Here is a 21,591-nt window from a genome sequence, read left to right on the forward strand (position 1 = left end):
GAAGACCTCCCCGTCTGGATGAAGATTTCTCACCGCCTGGATGTCCGGACTTCAAAAATTGTAAGTGGATCATCGTGGGTTAGTGTTAGGTTTTTTTAAACTTTTTTTGGGTGTTTTTTTTTTTTTTTAAATTAGGGCTTGGGCTATCTTAAAAGAGCTAAATGCCCTTTTCAGGGCAATGAAAAAGAGCAGAATACCCTTTTAAGGGCAATGCCCATACAAATGCCCTTTTCAAGGCAATGGGTAGCTTAGGTTTTTATTAGAGTTAGGTTTTTTATTTTGGTTGGTTGGCTGGGTGGTGGGTTTTACTGTTGGGGGGACTTTGTATTTTTTTTACAGGGAAAAGAGCTGATTTCTTTAGGGCAATGTCCTACATAAGGCCCTTTTAAGGGCTATTGGTAGTTTATTGTAGGCTAGGTTTTTTTTTATAGGGCTATTGGATTAGGTGTAATTGTTTTTATTTTGGATAATTTCCTTATTTTTGTAATTTAGTGTTTGTTAATTTTTGTAATTTAGTGTTTTTTATTTTTTGTAATTTAGTATTTTTTATTTTTTGTAATTGTAGATTTAATTTTTTTAGTAGTGTTAGATTTTTTTAATGTGTAATTTAGTTTATTTAATTTGTAGTTATTTTAATTTTAGTATAATAGTAATTTTAGTTTAATATATAGTTTAAACTTAGTTTTTTTTAGTTCACAGGTAAGTTTTTATTTTAAGATATGGATATGGTAAGTTTAATTTAAAGTTAGGGGGTTGTTAGGTTTAGGGGTTAATAGTTTAATTTCATTTTTGCGATGTGGGGGCTAGCGGTTTAGGGGATAATATGTTTATTTAGTGGCGGTGATGTGGGAGGCTAGAGGTTTAGGGGTTAATAACTTTATTTAGTGGTGGCAATGTCGGGGAGCGGCGGAATAGGGGTTAATATCTTTATTATAGTGTAGGCGATGTTGGGGTGCGGGGGAATAGCGGTTAATAACTTTATTATAGTGGCGGCGATGTCGGGGATCGGTGGAATAGGGGTTAATAAGTTTAATTTAGTGTTTGCAATGTGGGAGGGCCTCAAATTTGGGGTTAATAGGTAGTTTATGGGTGTTAGTGTACATTGTAACATTTTAGTTATGAGTTTTGTGTAACAATTTTGTTGCGCAAATCTCATAACTACTGTTCTCAGATTGCGGAACAGATCGTGTCGGTATAGGCTGCAACGCAAGCATTTTAGCCTCATCGCACAACTGGTAGAACCAGCGCTGTGGAAATCCCATGCAAAAACGTAATTTTTTGAGTGCGGGACTGATGTTGCATTACAGGCTAAAATGCTTGCTGTACAGCTATACAAACAAGACTCGTAATGGCTATGTCCTGGTTTTTACGCTCAAATGGCCATTTTTTCAGAGTTAAAACCGGAACACAAAACTCGTAATCTAGGTGATAGTTTGTTACTTAAATCCATTAATCACTGACACCTTTTTATGTATCAAACTACAGGGCTAAAAATACTTGATAAACCCCCAACAAGCATACATGCCCACCATACTGATAATGCCCCATTTAAAACCCTGTGATGTAATCGCCAAACCCCCAAAACCACCATTTTCTTTGTCCTATGTATTTATTTTTAGTGCTATCAAAATTTAAAAAGTAACAATTTTGAGCTTGGGGTAGTAACAGCAAAAGTATTTTGTGATTGTGATCACTGGAAAAACACACTGGCGACTCAGTTCAGAAATGTTATTTACTGAAAAGAACATTTTCGATGAATGACGTTTGCACAGATCAATGCACTTACTGCTAGGTTTTATTAACTTAAGTAATATTACTTCATATTACAACCTTGCAGAATTAAACGGGGGTGACTCACCTGCTCCCCAGAGTTGGCGACACTGCTGCTCATGCGTAAGGCACCTTCCATTGTAACAAAAAGCTTGCCCACCTTGGCAAGACGCTCCATCCATTTGGAAGGAGTTAGGAGGGCAGATAGCAGATCGTCCCGTGCAGAATTCTGGGAGGTCACAGGATCTCGAAGTCTTCCGACATGGGAATCCTGGTGGTTTTAACTAAACAGGATTAAAATATAAATGTTTTTGTTACATTGTTTAAGTAGTTTACAGAAGTGGAACAGAATCACATTAAAGTATTGTGCTGATAGCTAATATTTTTAGCATATATATAATTTCCTTACTTTACAGCGGTGACAGCAGGTTCCATGTGCACATTCAGCTCCTGCTAGTAGTGTGCACGTAGTAGCATTACAGCAAGGGTTATCACACTCCTAAAGGCAAAGAACAATATGGTCAGTATATTGGTGCACACAGACAGAGAATATACAGCAAACTGTATCGCAGTGCCAAGGCTAAAGCAGGAAAAAAGCTGCCATAAACGGAACAAAATAGATGTGCCTATACACAATGCACCAGAATTATTATTATAAAGCATAGGCTATTTTTGCCAAAATGTAACCCCTTAAGGAGTGGTAGCGGTCTTTAAATGAGGATTGCATTACCAATAGCATGGTCTCTGCAGTAACCAGAAGGGTGGAGGGAGGGTACAATAGGGTGTTCCCATCGCTTGCAACATGAGTCGCCCTATTGTTAGAAAGGAAACCCTTAACAACCAGCGACATACATGGTACATCGCGGTTATTAAGGGGTTAAAAAATGTTTTGCTTTATATTTATGTTTGAATATTTTCTCTTCATTGTTTTGTGTAGCTATTTAGTGTCACTGACAGAACTCCTTTTTATGTTATGTGTGCTCACTAATCACTGAGGATCTGTATGTAAAATAGCAACACTGACCATGGTTTAAGCAATAAGCTCAGGTGTGCATGATAGAGTCCTAAGAGTTGTATATAAAGGCAGTAAGTCTCTCTCTCTATTAAACCGAGAAGCAGGTATAATTCAGCCCACAAGACAGGTTTTTAGTGTTAAAGGGAAATGAAACCCAAAGTTGTGTCTTTTAGATAGAGCATGCAATTTGAAACAACTTTCTAATTTACTTTAATTATCTTTTTTTGTTCTCTTGGTATCTTTCATTGAAAAGCAGGGACATAAGCTTAGGAGCCAGCCCATTTCTGGAGCACTATATGGCAGCAGTTTTGCAATAATGTTATCCATTTGCAAGAGCACTAGATGGCAGCACTATTTCCTGCCATGTAGTGCTCTAGATGCCTACCTAGGTATCTTTTAAACACAGAATATCATGGGAATTAAGCAAATTTGATAATAGAAGTAAATTGGAAACTTTAAAATGTTATGCTCTGCCTGAATCACACAATTAAAATTTGTGGGTTTCATATCCCTTTAAGACCAATCATTTATGCACAGTGTGGCCATTTTGTGTGACTAAGATCTCCGTTTTATTATAAATGAATACAGGAAATGTTTAGCAGCATTTCTGTAATTGAAATAGCAGTTGCAACGCATAGAACATTTTACTAGGATCTGAAGAGATAACTTATTTGTTACTCTGGAAGGACAGCCATTAACTGGGGCAATGCCAGCACACTGATTGTGGTCTCCATTGCTGCTTAACTGTGTAAACTGAAGGTAAAATAAAAATTATCCACAGACTTTAATGAAGATACTTGTTATTACCAGTTTATAGAGTTTACAACAACAATGTGTTTCAAGTATGACCACTAAATATGGGCTTGATTACAAGTAGAGCGCTAATTATCACTCACGCTCGTGCGCTAGCTGTGCTCGACTAGCTTTTTGCATGTTGGGTGCCACGCATATTACAAGTTGAAAGTAATACGAGCAATACGCTCTCCGTATTCAGCATTGCACCAGCAGCTCACAAGAGCTGCTGGTGCAACGCCGCCCCCTGCAGACTCGCGGCCAATGGGCCGCCAGCAGGGAGGTGTCAATCAACCCGATCGTACTTGATCGGGTTGTATTGTGGCGATTCCTTTCCGCCTCATCAGAGCAGGCGGACAGGGTTATGGAGCAGCAGTCTTTAGACCGCTGCTTCGTAACTGGTGTTTCTGGTGAGTCTGAAGGCTCGCCAGAAACACGGGCCCACAAGCTCCATATGGTGCTTGATAAATGGGCCTCATAGATAATATAAGCTCGATTTATTAGGCCGTTCACCTAGCTACGACTGCAGGCTCTCACAAGAGAACCTGCAGTCAGTATTTATCAAGCAGCGGTCTGCTTCCTAGTCTTTTCTCCTCTTAGGTGGAGAATTTCAATCTCCCTGATCATGCCCGCATGTGATTCGGTGTGCACGGACAGGGGGCAGTGTTGTACAAGAGCGCAAAATAGCGCTCTTGTGCAACGCATTAGTATGCCCCTGTCCGCCCTAGCCTGATAAATCGAGTCCTATATATAGGTATAGATATATACAGATATGTATGTATATCAGAATATCTATTTAAAAATACTCAGAATATATTCCCCTAGGTGAAGAACATTGGAATGTGAAATATTTACAGTAAATAGACAGTATAACACTTTATTAAATATGAATATTGCACAAAAAGTATTTTAAATGTTTTCATATACTTAATGGCAAAGGGCTCCAATGCACTTATATATATACTGTGTATGTCTATATATGTATACATATGTATTTATGTGTTTATATATTTTTACTGTATATTTACTGTACATATTTTACATTCCAATGTTCTTCACTTACAGGATAATGTAATTTTTTAATTTAAATACACATATATATATATATATATATATATATATATATATATATATATATATATATATATATATAAATATATATACAGTATACAGTATATATGTGTGTGTGTATACCTATACCTGCATATCTATTCCTATCTATTGTCTCTGTATGTATGTGTGTATATATATATATATATATCTATATATATATATATATATATACAGTATATATATATATATATATGTATATATATATATATATTTCACAGTATCACAAATATATCTATACTATAATTGCTTTTGTAATGTGTCCGTCGCCGTCGCCAGTTGCGCACGCATCCTCAAAGGAATGTTGGCTGCGCGCCCAGCAAAAGAATCCACCTGGATGCAGCATAGGTAAACCCGAAGCCTTAAAAAAAAACAACAAGCAAACGCCCGCATGAAATAACTAAAAAACATGTAACAGCCCGCAAGAAAAAAAAAAAAAACACATAACGCCCACACGAAGTATAACAAAAAAACTAACCTCCCGCACGAAGTATTAACAAACACCTAAACCGCCAACCCCCATATCGCAAAATAATAAAGTAATTAACCCCTAATCTGCAAATAACATAATTAAAATATTAACCCCTAAACCGCCAACACCCCACATCGCAATAGACCTAATTAATCTATTAACCCCTAAACCGCAAAACCCCCACATCGCAATAAACCTATTTAACCTATTAACCCCTAAACCAACAAACCCCCACATCGCAATAAACCGAATTAACCTAGTAACCCCTAAACCAACAAACCCCACATTGCAATAAATCAAATTAATATATTAACCCCTATACCGCCAACCCCCCCACAACGCAAATAACTAATTTAATTACTAAGCCCCCTAACCTTACACCCTCTAAATTAACCCCAATTACTACTAAATTACAATTAAAATAAAAAATCCTAATATTAAATTACAAAAAATAAAAAACTCTAAAATTACAGAAAAAAATAAACAAAAATAAAAAAATTATACCTAATCCCTATGAAAATAAAAAAGCCCCCCAAAATAAAAACACCCCCTAATCTAAACTACCTATAGTCCTTAAAAGGGCCTTTTGTAGGGCATTGCCCTAAATTAAACAGCTCTTTTACATTAAATATCCCCCCAACAGTAAAACCCCTCACCCACCAAACCCCCCAAAATAAAAAAAACACTAAAAATCTAAACTACCCATTGCGCCCAAAGGGGCATTTGTATGGGCATTGCTCTTAAAAGGGCATTCAGCTCTTTTCCAAGCCCATTAAATCTCTAATCTTAAAAATAATAATAAAAAAAAAATAATAAATAAAAAAATCCTAAAACTAAGCCCCAAATAGGTACTCACCGTTCCCGAAGTCCGGCGGAAAAGGTCTTCTTCCAGGCGGCTCCATCATCTTCTATCTTCATCCGGAGCATGGATCCTCAGTGACGGTCCTAAATGATGGCGGTCCTCGACGGTGGTCCACAGTGGTGGCGGTGTGAAGACTCCACTTCATGTGATCGTCCATCGCACACTGAAGATTGAATGCAAGGTACCCCATATTTATTGGGGTACCTTGCATTCCTATTGGCTGAAATTTTGAAATTAGCCAATAGGATGAGAGCTACTGAAATCTTATTGACTGATTTGAACAGCCAATAGGATTTCATTAGCTCTAATCCTATTGGCTGATTTTAAAATTTCAGCCAATAGGAATGCAAGGTACCCCAAATTGAATGCAGTACCTTGCATTCAATCTTCAGTGTACGACGGACATCGGATGGAGAGGAACGCCGCCGCCGAGGACCACCGCTGAGGATCCACACATCGGGGAAGACAGCTCCGCACCTCCGCTCCGCGCCGCCTTTGTTCCGGATGAAGATAGAAGATTATAAAACCACCTGGAAGAAGGCCTTCTCCGCCGGACTTCAGAAACAGTGAGTACCTATTTGGGGCTTAGTTTTAGGATTTTTTTTTTATTTTTTATTTTTTTTATTTTTAAGATTAGGGATTTAATGGGCTTGAAAAAGAGCTGATTGCCCTTTTACGGGCAGTAAAAGAGCTGAATGCCTTTTTAAGGGCAATGCTCATACAAATGCCCCTTTAGGGGCAATGGGTAGTTTAGGTTTTTAGTGTTAGGTTTTTTTATTTTGAGGGGTTTGGTGGGTAAGGGGTTTTACTGTTGGGGGGGATATTTAATGTAAAAGAGCTGTTTAATTTAGGGCAATGCCCTATAAAAGGGGGGAAGACAGCTCCGCACCTCTGCTCCGCGCCGCCTTTGTTCCGGATGAAGATAGAAGATGATAAAGCCGCCTGGAAGAAGGCCTTCTCCGCCGGACTTCAGGAATGGTGAGTACCTATTTGGGGCTTAGTCTTAGGCTTTTTTTTATTTTTTGGGGTGGCTTTTTTTTTAGATTAGAGTTTTTTTGGGCTGTAAAAGAGCTGATTGCCCTTTATGGGCAGTAAAAGAGCTGAATGCCCTTTTAAGGGCAATGCTCATACAAATGCCCCTTTAGGGGCAATGGGTAGTTTAAGTTTTTTTTAGTGTTAGGTTTTTTTTATTTTGGGGGGTTTGGTGGGTGGGGAGTTTTACTGTTAGGGGGTAATTGGTAATTTTTGTAAGTAAAAGAGCTGTTTAGCTTAGGGCGATGACTTACAAAAGGCCCTTTTAAGGGCTATTGGTAGTTTAATATTAGAGTAGGGGGTGTTTTTATTTTGGGGGGGATTTTTTATTTTTATAGAGGTATTAATTTAGTTACCGCTAGATTTAGAGTTTTGCGGCCAAAGGGGTGCGTTAGCTACGCGTGCTTTTTTCTGGCCGCACCTTTTAAATACCGCTGGTATTTAGAGTTCACAGAATGGCTGCGTTAGGCTCCAAAAAAGGAGCGTAGAGCATATTTACCGCAACTTCAACTCTCGATACCAGCGGTGCTTACGGACACGGCCAGCTTAAAAAACGTGCTCGTGCACGATTCCCCCATAGGAAACAATGGGGCTGTTTGAGCTGAAAAAAAACCTAACACCTGCAAAAAAGCAGCGTTCAGCTCCTAACGCGGCCCCATTGTTTCCTATGGGGAAACACTTCCTAAGTCTGCACCTAACACCCTAACATGAACCCCGAGTCTAAACACCCCTAACCTTACACTTATTAACCCCTAATCTGCCGACCCCGCTATCGCTGACCCCTGCATATTATTTTTAACCGCTAATCTGCAGCTCCGTACACCGCCGCCACCTACATTATCCCTATGTACCCCTAATCTGCTGCCCCTAACACCGCCGACCCCTATATTATATTTATTAACCCCTAATCTGCCGCCCCCAACGTCGCCGCTACCTACCTACACTTATTAACCCCTAATCTGCCGACCACATCTCACCGCTACTATAATAAAGTTATTAACCCCTAATCCGCCTCACTCCCGCCTCACTAACCCTATAATAAATAGTATTAACCCCTAATCTGCCCTCCCTAACATCGCCGACACCTAACTTCAATTATTAACCCCTAATCTGCCGACCGGAGCTCGCCGCTACTATAATAAATGTATTAACCCCTAAAGCTAAGTTTAACCCTAACACCCCCCTAAGTTAAATATAATTTAAATCTAACGAAATAAATTAACTCTTATTAAATAAATTATTCCTATTTAAAGCTAAATACTTACCTGTAAAATAAACCCTAATATAGCTACAATATAAATTATAATTATATTGTAGCTATTTTAGGATTAATATTTATTTTACAGGCAACTTTGTAATTATTTTAACCAGGTACAATAGCTATTAAATAGTTAATAACTATTTAATAGCTAAAATAGTTAAAATAATAACAAAATTACCTGTAAAATAAATCCTAACCTAAGTTACAATTAAACCTAACACTACACTATCATTAAATAAATTAAATACAATACCTACAATTACCTACAATTAAACCTAACACTACACTATCAATGAATTAATTAAATACAATACCTACAAATAACTACAATTAAATAAACTAACTAAAGTAAAAAAAATAAAAAAGAACTAAGTTACAAAAATAAAAAAATATTTACAAACATTAGAAAAATATTACAACAATTTTAAACTAATTACACCTACTCTAAGCCCCCTAATAAAATAACAAAGACCCCCAAAATAAAAAAATGCCCTACCCTATTCTAAATTAAAAAAGTTCAAAGCTCTTTTACCTTACCAGCCCTGAAAAGGGCCCTTTGTGGGGCATGCCCCAAATAATTCAGCTCTTTTGCCTGTAAAAAAAAACATACAATACCCCCCCCAACATTACAAACCACCACCCACATACCCCTAATCTAACCCAAACCCCCCTTAAATAAACCTAACACTAAGCCCCTGAAGATCTTCCTACCTTATCTTCACCATGCCAGGTTCACCGATCGGTCCTCCGAAGTCTTGATCCAAGCCTCCGAAATCTTCATCCAAGCCCAAGTGGGGGCTGGCGATCCATCATCCGGCTGAAGTCTTCTATCAAGCGGCGGCTGAAGAGGTCCAGAAGAGGCTCCAAAGTCTTCATCCTATCCGGGAAGAAGAGGAGATCCGGACCGGCAACCATCTTAATCCAAGCGGCATCTTCTATCTTCATCCGATGACGAACGGCTCCATCTTGAAGACCTCAGACGCGGATCCATCCTCTTCTTCCGACGTCCAAATGAAGAATGAAGGTTCCTTTAAGGGACGTCATCCAAGATGGCGTCCCTTGAATTCCGATTGGCTGATAGGATTCTATTCTATTGGCTGATCGGAACAGCCAATAGAATGCAAGCTCAATCTGATTGGCTAATCCAATCAGCCAATCGGATTGAACTTGAATCTGATTGGCTGATTCCATCAGCCAATCAGAATTTTCCTAACTTAATTCCGATTGGCTGATAGAATCCTATCAGCCAATCGGAATTCGAGGGACGCCATCTTGGATGACGTCCCTTAAAGGAACCTTCATTCTTCATTTGGACGTCGGAAGAAGAGGATGGATCCGCGTCGGAGGTCTTCAAGATGGAGCCGTTCGTCATGGGATGAAGATAGAAGATGCCACTTGGATTAAGATGGTTGCCGGTCCGGATCTCCTCTTCTTCCCGGATAGGATGAAGACTTTGGAGCCTCTTCTGGACCTCTTCAGCCGCCGCTTGATAGTAGACTTCAGCCGGATGATGGATCACCAGCCCCCGCTTGGGCTTGGATGAAGATTTCGGAGGCTTGGATCAAGACTTCGGAGGACCGATCGGTGAACCTGGCATGGTGACGATAAGGTAGGAAGATCTTCAGGGGATAGAATCCTATCAGCCAATCGGAATTCGAGGGACGCCATCTTGGATGACGTCCCTTAAAGGAACCGTCATTCTTCAGTTGGACGTCGCCGGATGAAGATGGGTCCGCGGTGGAGGTCTTCAGGATGGAGCCGGTCCTCATCGGATGAAGATAGAAGATGCCGCTTGGAAGATGATGGTTGCCGGTCCGGATTTACTCTTCTTCCCGGATAGGATGAAGACTTTGGAGCCTCTTCTGGACTTCTTCAGCCGTCGGATGATGGATGTCTAGCCCCCGCTTGGGCTTGGATGAAGATTTTGGAGCCAGGACGGATCGGTGAACCTGGTATGGTGAAGACAAGGTAGGATGATCTTCAGGGGCTTAGTGTTAGGTTTATTTAAGGGGGGTTTGGGTTAGATTAGGGGTATGTGGGTGGTGGGTTGTAATGTTGGGGGGGGGGTATTGTATGTTTTTTTTACAGGCAAAAGAGCTGAATTTTTTGGGGCATGCCCCGCAAAGGGCCCTGTTCAGGGCTGGTAAGGTAAAAGAGCTTTGAACTTTAGTAATTTAGAATAGGGTAGGGCATTTTTTATTTTGGGGGTCTTTGTTATTTTATTAGGGGGCTTAGAGTAGGTGTAATTAGTTTAAAATTGTTGTAATATTTTTCTTATGTTTGTAAATATTTTTATATTTTTTGTAACTTAGTTCTTTTTTATTTTTTGTACTTTAGTTAGTTTATTTCATTGTAGTTATTTGTACATATTGTATTTAATTAATTTATTGATAGTGTAGTGTTAGGTTTAATTGTAGGTAATTGTAGGTATTTTATTTAATTAATTTAATGATAGTATAGTGTTAGGTTTAATTGTAACTTAGGTTAGGATTTATTTTACAGGTAATTTTGTAATTATTTTAACTATTTTAGCTATTAAATAGTTCTTAACTATTTAATAGCTATTGTACCTGGTTAAAATAAAGACAAAGTTACCTGTAAAATAAATATTAATCCTAAAATAGCTATAATATAATTATAATTTATATTGTAGCTATATTAGGATTTATTTTACAGGTAAGTATTTAGCTTTAAATAGGAATAATTTATTTAATAAAAGTTAATTAATTTCGTTAGATTTAAATTATATTTAACTTAGGGGGGTGTTAGTGTTAGGGTTAGACTTAGCTTTAGGGGTTAATACATTTATTAGAATAGCGGTGAGCTCCAGTCGGCAGATTAGGGGTTAATGTTTGAAGTTAGGTGTCGGCGATGTTAGGGAGGGCAGATTAGGGGTTAATACTATTTATTATAGGGTTAGTGAGGCAGATTAGGGGTTAATAACTTTATTATGATAGCGGTGCGGTCCGCTCGGCAGATTAGGGGTTAATAAGTGTAGGCAGGTGGAGGCGACGTTGTGGGGGGCAGATTAGGGGTTAATAAATATAATATAGGGGTCGGCGGTGTTAGGGGCAGCAGATTAGGGGTACATAAGGATAATGTAAGTAGCGGCGGTTTACAGAGCGGCAGATTAGGGGTTAAAAATAATATGCAGGGGTCAGCGATAGCGGGGGCGGCAGAATAGGGGTTAATAAGTGTAAGGTTAGGGGTGTTTAGACTCGGGGTACATGTTAGGGTGTTAGGTGCAGACGTAGGAAGTGTTTCCCCATAGCAAACAATGGCGCTGCGTTAGGAGCTGAACGCGGCTTTTTTGCAGGTGTTAGGTTTTTTTTCAGCTCAAACAGCCCCATTGTTTCCTATGGGGGAATCGTGCACGAGCACGTTTTTGAGGCTGGCCGCGTCCGTAAGCAACTCTGGTATCGAGAGTTGCAGTTGCGTTAAATATGCTCTACGCTCCTTTTTTGGAGCCTAACGCAGACATTCTGTGGACTCTCAATACCAGAGTTATTTTAAAGGTGCGGCCAGAAAAAAGCCAGCGTTAGCTACGCGGGTCGTTACCGACAAAACTCTAAATCTAGCCGTATGTGAAGAACATAGAAATGTAAAAAAAAAAATATATATAAATTATTTAAAATGAATAAACATACTGTAAACTATTCAAAATAATCCATAATCTATATATATATATATATATATATTTATATATAAAAAATTTATATTCATTTTGTAAAATATTTTATTTGTAATACTACGCATATCAACTAATACACTTGTTGATAAAAAATATTTATCCTTAACACTTGTCATGTTATTGGTAATATATGTTAAGTTGTTACATTCTATAGAGCAAATATACAGAAATTAACAAACATTACATGGTGTAATTTTTATTTTCAATTATGTATACTACTAAGGTGATATATATTAATCCTATCATATTCAAGTGTATGAGAATACCTCTTCACTTGACTTTTTGAAAGTATATTTTCATTAAATGCAATAAAATATAAATTGTACAATAAATCCTCCCCAGAAATAATAATTATTATAGCTAGAAAAAGCTGGAACATGTAGAACACATATACAATAACTAGCTTGAATATCGCATTATACTGAGAATTACCAAAAACACAACAAAATGCACAACCATAAAAAATTAATTTATATATATATATATATATATATAAAATAAATTTAAAAATACACACACACACACATATTTATACTGTATATATATATATATATACACACACAAATATATATATATATATATATATATATATATAAGTTTTGAAATTATCCGGTCCGCACTACCTCTTATTATTAACACTCTAAATCATTCAAGAGGTCTGACTTGTAAGTTAATATCAGAACCACCCTGTGCACGGAGGGAAGAGGAATATTGATAGTAATACTTAAACAAGAATTGTGTGAAAAACCTTTTCCACACTAAGTTCCCTATGTCCAGCACCAGATTATAGGTTATAAATCAACAAACTAGTATAACCATATTGGGACTATATTGGAATTACCACACAATAGAAGTCATAATAAATAACAACAAAAAAGAAACCAATTTCAACATTTGCAATATGTTTACTGAAATATCCGTAAGAAAGACACCAGATAACAAATTATTAATATACGAACGGGGGCCCACTTATGTATTTTAAATATTGGCCAATATATCTAATGTCCATTTTGTAGACTTTATCCTTTTACATTCAAGGTAGTAATATTTTGTTAATGTTCTTAACATATGTATGTTTCACTTTAAGGATTTCAATATTTTGGCCATGCAGCGGACTTATCCTTTGTTAGCATGGATAGAAAAGTTCTCAGCGATATTTTATGAGAAGGTTTTTCAACACTCTAGGGGTGGAATAACATTTGTAACAATTTGCAGAGTTCATCAAAGTTAACATTTGTTGTTGTGTTTCCAATTGTATCACAGTGTGGCGCCTCAAGGGATTATGGCTTCAGAGACTTTATTATGTATACACCTCCTGCTCACCTTGCTAGGCTGCCTATCGCAACTCAAGTAACACCACAAAGTTATTTTACCTTGATTGCAGCTTGACTCCGGTTTCTGTATGTAGAGAAAATTACTCACATGTCTTCTTTATTTTGTGAAATTCCGACCCTCAGCGAGTGGACCTTACTCAATGTCGCTGTTGTTTATACGGTCTTTACTTTCGGTTAATTCAGCTTGTTCATGAGGACTCAGCTGTAGCCCTCAGTTTGAATTTCCTGCAGCTACGCGCGTTTCACCCTTACTGGTTATTCGCATAGGGCTTCATCTGGCTTCATTTCTTTCTGGTCCTAGTGCCGACCTTTTATTTGATTCTGAATCTGTTCCGCCCATAAGGTGAAATAAATATTTTCATATTGCTTTATTTTGTAACGTTATATCTTCTTATTGTGAGGATCCCTTTGTACATCTTTGTTGTTGTAACAACCTTTAATAGACCTTTTTCCAAATATACAATAATTGATAATTTTACATATGTGTGACTGGCAAAATACTTTATTTTTTATATACATTTATTTCATATATAGCATCATAATCGATGAAGAATTTATTCTTAAATTTAAAGACACCATTGGTGAAGATTTTTATCATTCCCTGTTTTTTATAACTTTTGTGAGATGCAAACAAAAATTTAAATAACTCTTTTTTTATTCTAATTTTTGATAAATTACTGAGGGGTTGAGTTAAAGATAGAAATTTTCCTTTTCTATTGGCTAGACAATAATAATAAAATAAAATAACTCTTTTCATTATTATTGAGTAGTGGGGTTTAACCCCTTAATGACCACAGCACTTTTCCATTTTCTGTCCGTTTGGGACCAAGGCTATTTTTACATTTTTGCGGTGTTTGTGTTTAGCTGTAATTTCCCTCATTTACTGTACCCACACATATTATATACCGTTTTTCTCGCCATTAAATTAACTTTCTAAAGATACCATTATTTTCATCATATCTTATAATTTACTATAAAAATTTTTTATAAAATATGAGGAAAAAAACACACTTTTTTTTAACTTTGACCCCCAAAATTTGTTACACATCTACAACCACAAAAAAAAAACATGCTAAATAGTTTCTAAATTTTGTCCTGAGTTTAGAAATACCTAATATTTACATGTTCTTTGCTTTTTTTGAAAGCTATAGGGCCATAAATACAAGTAGCATTTTGCTATTTCCAAACTACTTTTTTTCAAAATTAGCGCTAGTTACATTGGAACACTAATATCTTTCAGGAATCCCTGAATATCAATTGACATGTAAATATTTTTTTTTAGAAGACATCCCAAAGTATTGATCTAGGCCAATTTTGGTATATTTCATGCCACCATTTCACCGCCAAATGCGATCAAATACAAAAAATCGTTCACTTTTTCACAAATTTTTTTCACAAACTTTCGGTTTCTCACTGAAATTATTTACAAACAGCTTGTGCAATTATGGCACAAATGATTGTAAATGCTTCTCTGGGATCCCCTTTGTTCAGAAATAGCAGACATATATGGCTTTGGCATTGCTTTTTGGTAATTAGAAGGCCGCTAAATGCCGCTGTGCACCACACGTGTATTATGCCCAGCAGTGCAGGGGTTAATTAGGGAGCTTGTAGGGAGCTTGTATGGTTAATTTTAGCTTTAGTGTAGTGTAGTAGACAACCCAAAGTATTGATCTAGGCACATTTTGGTATATTTCATGCCACCATTTCACCGCCAAATGCGATCAAATAAAAAAAAAAAACGTTACATTTTTCACAATTTTAGGTTTCTCACTGAAATTATTTACAAACAGCTTGTGCAATTATGGCACAAATGGTTGTAAATGCTTCTCTGGGATCCCCTTTGTTCAGAAATAGCAGATATATATGACTTTGGCGTTGCTTTCTGGTAATTAGAAGGCTGCAAAATGCTGCTGCGCATCACACATGTATTATGGCTAGCAGTGAAGGGGTTAATTAGGAAGTTTGTAGGGAGCTTGCAGGGTTAATTTTAGCTTTAGTGTAGAGATCAGCCTCCCACCTGACACATCAGACCCCCTGATCCCTCCCAAACAGCTCCCTTCCCTCCCCCACCCCACAATTGTCCCCGCCATCTTAAGTACTGGCAGAAAGTCTGCCAGTACTAAAATAAAAGCTTTTTGGGGGGTTTAGGTTTTTAAAAAATAAATAAAAAAAATTCTTCTGCTGTGTAGGACCCCCCTTAGCCTCCAACCTCCCTGATCCCCCCCAAAACAGCTCTGTAACCTTCCCCATCTGCCTTATTGGGGGCCATCTTGGGTACTGGCAGCTGTCTGCCAGTACCCAGCTTGCACAAAAAAGGGCTTTTTTTTCTTAGTTTTTTTTTTTCTGTAGTGTAGCTTCCCCAAACCCCCCACCACCACAAACCCCCACCACCTCATTGATCGTTTTTTTTTAAAACTTTTTTTAACTGATTGCCCTTTTAAACCTTCTTTATTTTACACCTTTTTCTGTAGTGTAGCGGTTCCCACCCGCTCCCTCCCCGTGCACGCGCCCGCCCTCCCGTGCACGCGCGCACATCCGTGCGCGCCCCCGGGCATCCCAGCCCACGATCCTGCCCCCCTTCACATCTCCAGGGCCATCGATGGCCGCCACCCGCCTCCCGGTACTGCTCCCACCCACCAACGAAGGAAGCCACCGATCTCCGGTGCAGAGAGGGCCACAGAGTGGCTCTCTCTGCATCGGATGGCTTCAAAAGGTTATTGCAGGATGCCTCCATATCGAGGCATCACTGCAATAACCGGAAAGCAGCTGGAAGCAAACAGGATCGCTTCCAGCTGCTTTCCACACCGAGGACGTGCAGGGTACGTCCTCCGGCGTTAACTGCCTTTTTTTTGAGGACGTACCCTGCACGTCCTCGGTCGTTAAGGGGTTAACCCTTATTGTTGTGTTTTAATTTTCTTGAAGGAAAGGAGCATAATTTATCTCTTCATTTAATCCATATGGTTTCAAAGCTTTAAGATCAAATATCCACTTACATTCCTTTTGAAGCAATATATTATCTAGGTTGCCACCCCTTGCTGATATATCTACTTTTTCCAACCCCAAAAATTTAAGGGTTTCCTCATCCCTATTGTGAAATTTCTTAAAGTGTCTTGCTACACTACTGGTTTTTACTTTGTTAGAAATATCCCTTTTGTGTTCCTTAATCCTTTCTTTCAATTCACGGTAGGTTTTACCTACATAATATAGGGGGCAGCAACAATAGACTAAATATATAATTCCTTCACTTTTACAATTAATTCTTCCTTTTATTCTATGAGCATTTATTGCATCTGTAATTTCCTTCCCTTGTTTGATGCTTACCTAACCAATTGCTTTTAAATGTATCTATGTAGTGACTTTGAACCAGTTTATCCTTGAGGTTTGGAGCCCTTCTAGCTGACATTAGGGGTCTATCTCCCACATAATTTATGATTTCCTTCTCTAGAGTTAGAATTGGCCAATGTTTTTTTAATATGGTTCTAATGTCCTGCCATTTATTATTGTACGTTGAAATAAATCTAATCTTATTGTCTTGGTTTATTTCTTTAATCTTGTATAACAATTCTTCTCTATTTCTTTTGATGGCTGACACATATGCCTTTTTAAGTACATTATTAGAATATCCTCTTTTTCTAAATCTCTCTCTTAGGGAGCCAGCTTGTTCTTTAAATTTAGTTACTTCTGATCAGTTTCTACGATGTCTCAAATATTGTCCTTTTGGAATATTATTTATTAGGGAGGGTGGATGGTGGCTTTCGGCCATTAATAAAGTATTTCCTGCCGTTTTTTTCCTGTAAGTACTGGTACATATTTTATTGTTTTGTATGTTAATCCTTAAATCCAGGAAGGTTATTTCTATCTTATTAAATTCATAAGTGAATTTAAGATTATAATTATTTATGTTAATTTCTTTCATGAAATTTTATAACATGATGTCTGTTCCTGACCAGAATAGTAGGATGTCATCTATGAAGCGAAGCCAGAGCTTGATATTATCCCCCTGGTTTCCCCCATAGATGACATCCTTTTCCCATTTGCCTAAATATAGGCAAGCATAGGTGGGGGCACAGCAAGTTTCCATTGCCGTGCCCCTCACCTGCTGATAGAACTTACCTCCAAATGTGAAGAAATTTCTTTCCAATACAAAGCTCAAAAGTCTGCTCACATATTTGGTGTGTTTTGAGAACAGATGGCCTCTTTGATCTAAGAAGTATTCACATGCCGCTATACCTTTCTTGTGTGGTATTGAAGAATAAAGTGACTCAACGTCTATTGCCACTAATATCCACTCATTCTCAAAACACATACCTTGAATGATTTTTAATACATCCTGAATATCCTTCACATATGAAGGCAAATTTAAGAGACTGGGCCTAAGTATATAGTCAATGTATTGTGATACTTTTTCTGTTAAGGAACCTTGACCAGAAATTATTGGTCTACCTGGTGGTGGAACTATACCTTTGTGGATTTTTGGTATTGTATAAAAAGTTGATAATTTGGGAAATTTTACTCTTAAAAATTCCACTTCCTTTTTATTAAGTAAGCCTCCATCTTTGCCCTCCCCAATGAGTTTTTCTAATTCATCCTTATATGTTTCTGTTGGGTTAGTTTTGAGAATCATGTATTGCTTTCTATCCAAAAGTTGTTTAGAACATTCTTTTACATAGTCTGTAGTTCTTAGTACCACTACATTGCCGCCCTTATCGGCTGGCTTTATAGTAATTGTTTTATCATTTGCCAAGGACTTTAATGCTTTTCTTTGTTCCTGTGTTAAATTATCATTAAATGCTGTTGCTATGTTTAATTCGTTAATATCAGCCTCAACTAATTTAACAAAATTATTCACACAAGCCACCTGTGAGAGTGCTGGCATGTGAGAAGAATTATTTCTAAGAGTAGTGTGTCCAATTTTTTGTTGTTCAGAGTTCATCTCCTCTGCTAATTCTTCTAACTGTACTAAAGTTGCTCTATCATGAATAGAATAATTCATGATTCTCAAAACTAACCCAACAGAAACATATAATGATGAATTAGAAAAACTCATTGGGGAGGGCAAAGATGGAGGCTTACTTAATAAAAAGGAAGTGGAATTTTTAAGAGTAAAATTTCCCAAATTATCAACTTTCCATACAATACCAACAATCCACAAAGGTATAGTTCCACTACCAGGTAGACCAATAATTTCTGGTCAAGGTTCCTTAACAGAAAAAGTATCACAATACATTGACTATATACTTAGGCCCAGTCTCTTAAATTTTCCTTCATATGTGAAGGATATTCAGGATGTATTAAAAATCATTCAAGGTATGTGTTTTGAGAATGAGTGGATATTAGTGGCAATAGACGTTGAGTCACTTTATTCTTCAATACCACACAAGAAAGGTATAGCGGCATGTGAATACTTCTTAGATCAAAGAGGCCATCTGTTCTCAAAACATACCAAATATGTGAGCAGACTTTTGAGCTTTGTATTGGAAAGAAATTTCTTCACATTTGGAGGTAAGTTCTATCAGCAGGTGAGGGGCACGGCAATGGGAACTTGCTGTGCCCCCACCTATGCTTGCCTATATTTAGGCAAATGGGAAAAGGATGTCATCTATGGGGGAAGCCAGGGGGATAATATCAAGCTCTGGCTTCGCTTCATAGATGACATCCCACTATTCTGGTCAGGAACAGAAATCATGTTAAAAAATTTCATGAAAGAAATTAACATAAATAATTATAATCTTAAATTCACTTATGAATTTAATAAGATAGAAATAACCTTCCTGGATTTAAGGATTAACATACAAAACAATAAAATATGTACCAGTACTTACAGGAAAAAAATGACAGGAAATACTTTATTAATGGCCGAAAGCCACCATCCACCCTCCCTAATAAATAATATTCCAAAAGGACAATATTTGAGACATCGTAGAAACTGTTCAGAAGTAACTAAATTTAAAGAACAAGCTGGCTCCCTAAGAGAGAGATTTAGAAAAAGAGGATATTCTAATAATGTACTTAAAAAGGCATATGTGTCAGCCATCAAAAGAAATAGAGAAGAATTGTTATACAAGATTAAAGAAATAAACCAAGACAATAAGATTAGATTTATTTCAACGTACAATAATAAATGGCAGGACATTAGAACCATATTAAAAAAACATTGGCCAATTCTAACTCTAGAGAAGGAAATCATAAATTATGTGGGAGATAGACCCCTAATGTCAGCTAGAAGAGCTCCAAACCTCAAGGATAAACTGGTTCAAAGTCACTACATAGATACATTTAAAAGCAATTGGTTAGGTAAGCATCAAACAAGGGAAGGAAATTACAGATGCAATAAATGCTCAGTTTGTAGCAATATGCAACAAGGCACTTGCTTTGTAGACAAAAGTGGTCAAAGCTATAGAATAAAAGGAAGAATTAATTGTAAAAGTGAAGGAATTATATATTTAGTCTATTGTTGCTGCCCCCTATATTATGTAGGTAAAACCTACCGTGAATTGAAAGAAAGGATTAAGGAACACAAAAGGGATATTTCTAACAAAGTAAAAACCAGTAGTGTAGCAAGACACTTTAAGAAATTTCACAATAGTGATGAGGAAACCCTTAAATTTTTGGGGTTGGAAAAAGTAGATATATCAGCAAGGGGTGGCAACCTAGATAATATATTGCTTCAAAAGGAATGTAAGTGGATATATGATCTTAAAGCTTTGAAACCATATGGATTAAATGAAGAGATAAATTATGCTCCTTTCCTTCAAGAAAATTAAAACACAACAATAAGGGTTAAACCCCACTACTCAATAATAATGAAAAGAGTTATTTTATTTTATTATTATTGTCTAGCCAATAGAAAAGGAAAATTTCTATCTTTAACTCAACCCCTCAGTAATTTATCAAAAATTAGAATAAAAAAAGAGTTATTTAAATTTATGTTTGCATCTCACAAAAGTTATAAAAAACAGGGAATGATAAAAATCTTCACCAATGGTGTCTTTAAATTTAAGAATAAATTCTTCATCGATTATGATGCTATATATGAAATAACTGTATATAAAAAAGAAAGTATTTTGCCAGTCACACATATGTAAAATTATCAATTATTGTATATTTGGAAAAAGGTCTATTAAAGGTTGTTACAACAACAAAGATGTACAAAGGGATCCTCGCAATAAGAAGATATAACGTTACAAAATAAAGCAATATGAAAATATTTATTTCACCTTATGGGCGGAACAGATTCAGAATCAAATAAAAGGTCGGCACTAGGACCAGAAAGAAATGAAGCTAGATGAAGCCCTATGCGAATAACCAGTAAGGGTGAAACGCGCATAGCTGCAGGAAATTAAAACTGAGGGCTACAGCTGAGTCCTCATGAACAAGCTGAATTAACCGAAAGTAAAGACCGGATAAACAACAGCGACATTGAGTAAGGTCCACTCGCTGAGGGTCGGAATTTCACAAAATAAAGAAGACATGTGAGTAATTTTCTCTACATACGGAAACCGGAGTCAAGCTGCAATCAAGGTAAAATAACTTTGTGGTGTTACTTGAGTTGCGATAGGCAGCCTAGCAAGGTGAGCAGGAGGTGTATACATAATAAAGTCTCTGAAGCCATAATCCCTTGAGGCGCCACGCTGTGATACAATTGGAAACACAACTACAAATGTTAACTTTGATGAACTCTGCAAATTGTTACAAATGTTATTCCACCCCTAGAGTGTTGAAAAACCGTCTCATAAAATATCGCTGAGAACTTTTCTATCTATGCGAACAAAGGATAAGTCCGCTGCATGGCCAAAATATTGAAATCCTTAAAGTGAAACATACATATGTTAAGAACATTAACAAAATATTACTACCTTGAATGTAAAATGATAAAGTCTACAAAATGAACATTAGATATATTGGCCAATATTTAAAATACATAAGTGGGCCCCCGTTCGTATATTAATAATTTGTTATCTGGTGTCTTTCTTACGGATATTTCAGTAAACATATTGCAAATGTTGAAATTGGTTTCTTTTTTTGTTGTTATTTATTATGACTTGTATTGTGTGGTAATTCCAATATAGTCCCAATATGGTTATACTAGTTTGTTGATTTATAACCTATAATCTGGTGCTGGACATAGGGAACTTAGTGTGGAAAAGGTTTTTCACACAATTCTTGTTTAAGTATTACTATATATATATATATACATATGTATACATATATATACAGTATATGCAGTATATACACAGTATATATATATATAT

General features: G+C 36.9%; 1 protein-coding gene across 3 annotated transcripts in view; it reads right to left on the reverse strand.

The window, feature by feature from the left end:
• The window catches only part of ADAM19 (ADAM metallopeptidase domain 19), a 329,717-nt gene that overhangs the window by 60,681 nt on the left and 247,445 nt on the right, over positions 1 to 21,591 (reverse strand). For all 3 annotated transcript variants that reach the window (XM_053718789.1, XM_053718788.1, XM_053718787.1), the window contains 2 exons: positions 2,180 to 2,269; positions 1,859 to 2,054 (listed from right to left, as the gene is read on the reverse strand). In XM_053718789.1, coding sequence (XP_053574764.1) covers positions 1,859 to 2,054; positions 2,180 to 2,269 — 286 coding nt within the window. The remainder of the gene's footprint in view (positions 1 to 1,858; positions 2,055 to 2,179; positions 2,270 to 21,591) is intronic.

This window comes from Bombina bombina, chromosome 6 (genome assembly GCF_027579735.1).
Source record: "Bombina bombina isolate aBomBom1 chromosome 6, aBomBom1.pri, whole genome shotgun sequence".
NCBI lineage: Eukaryota > Metazoa > Chordata > Amphibia > Anura > Bombinatoridae > Bombina > Bombina bombina.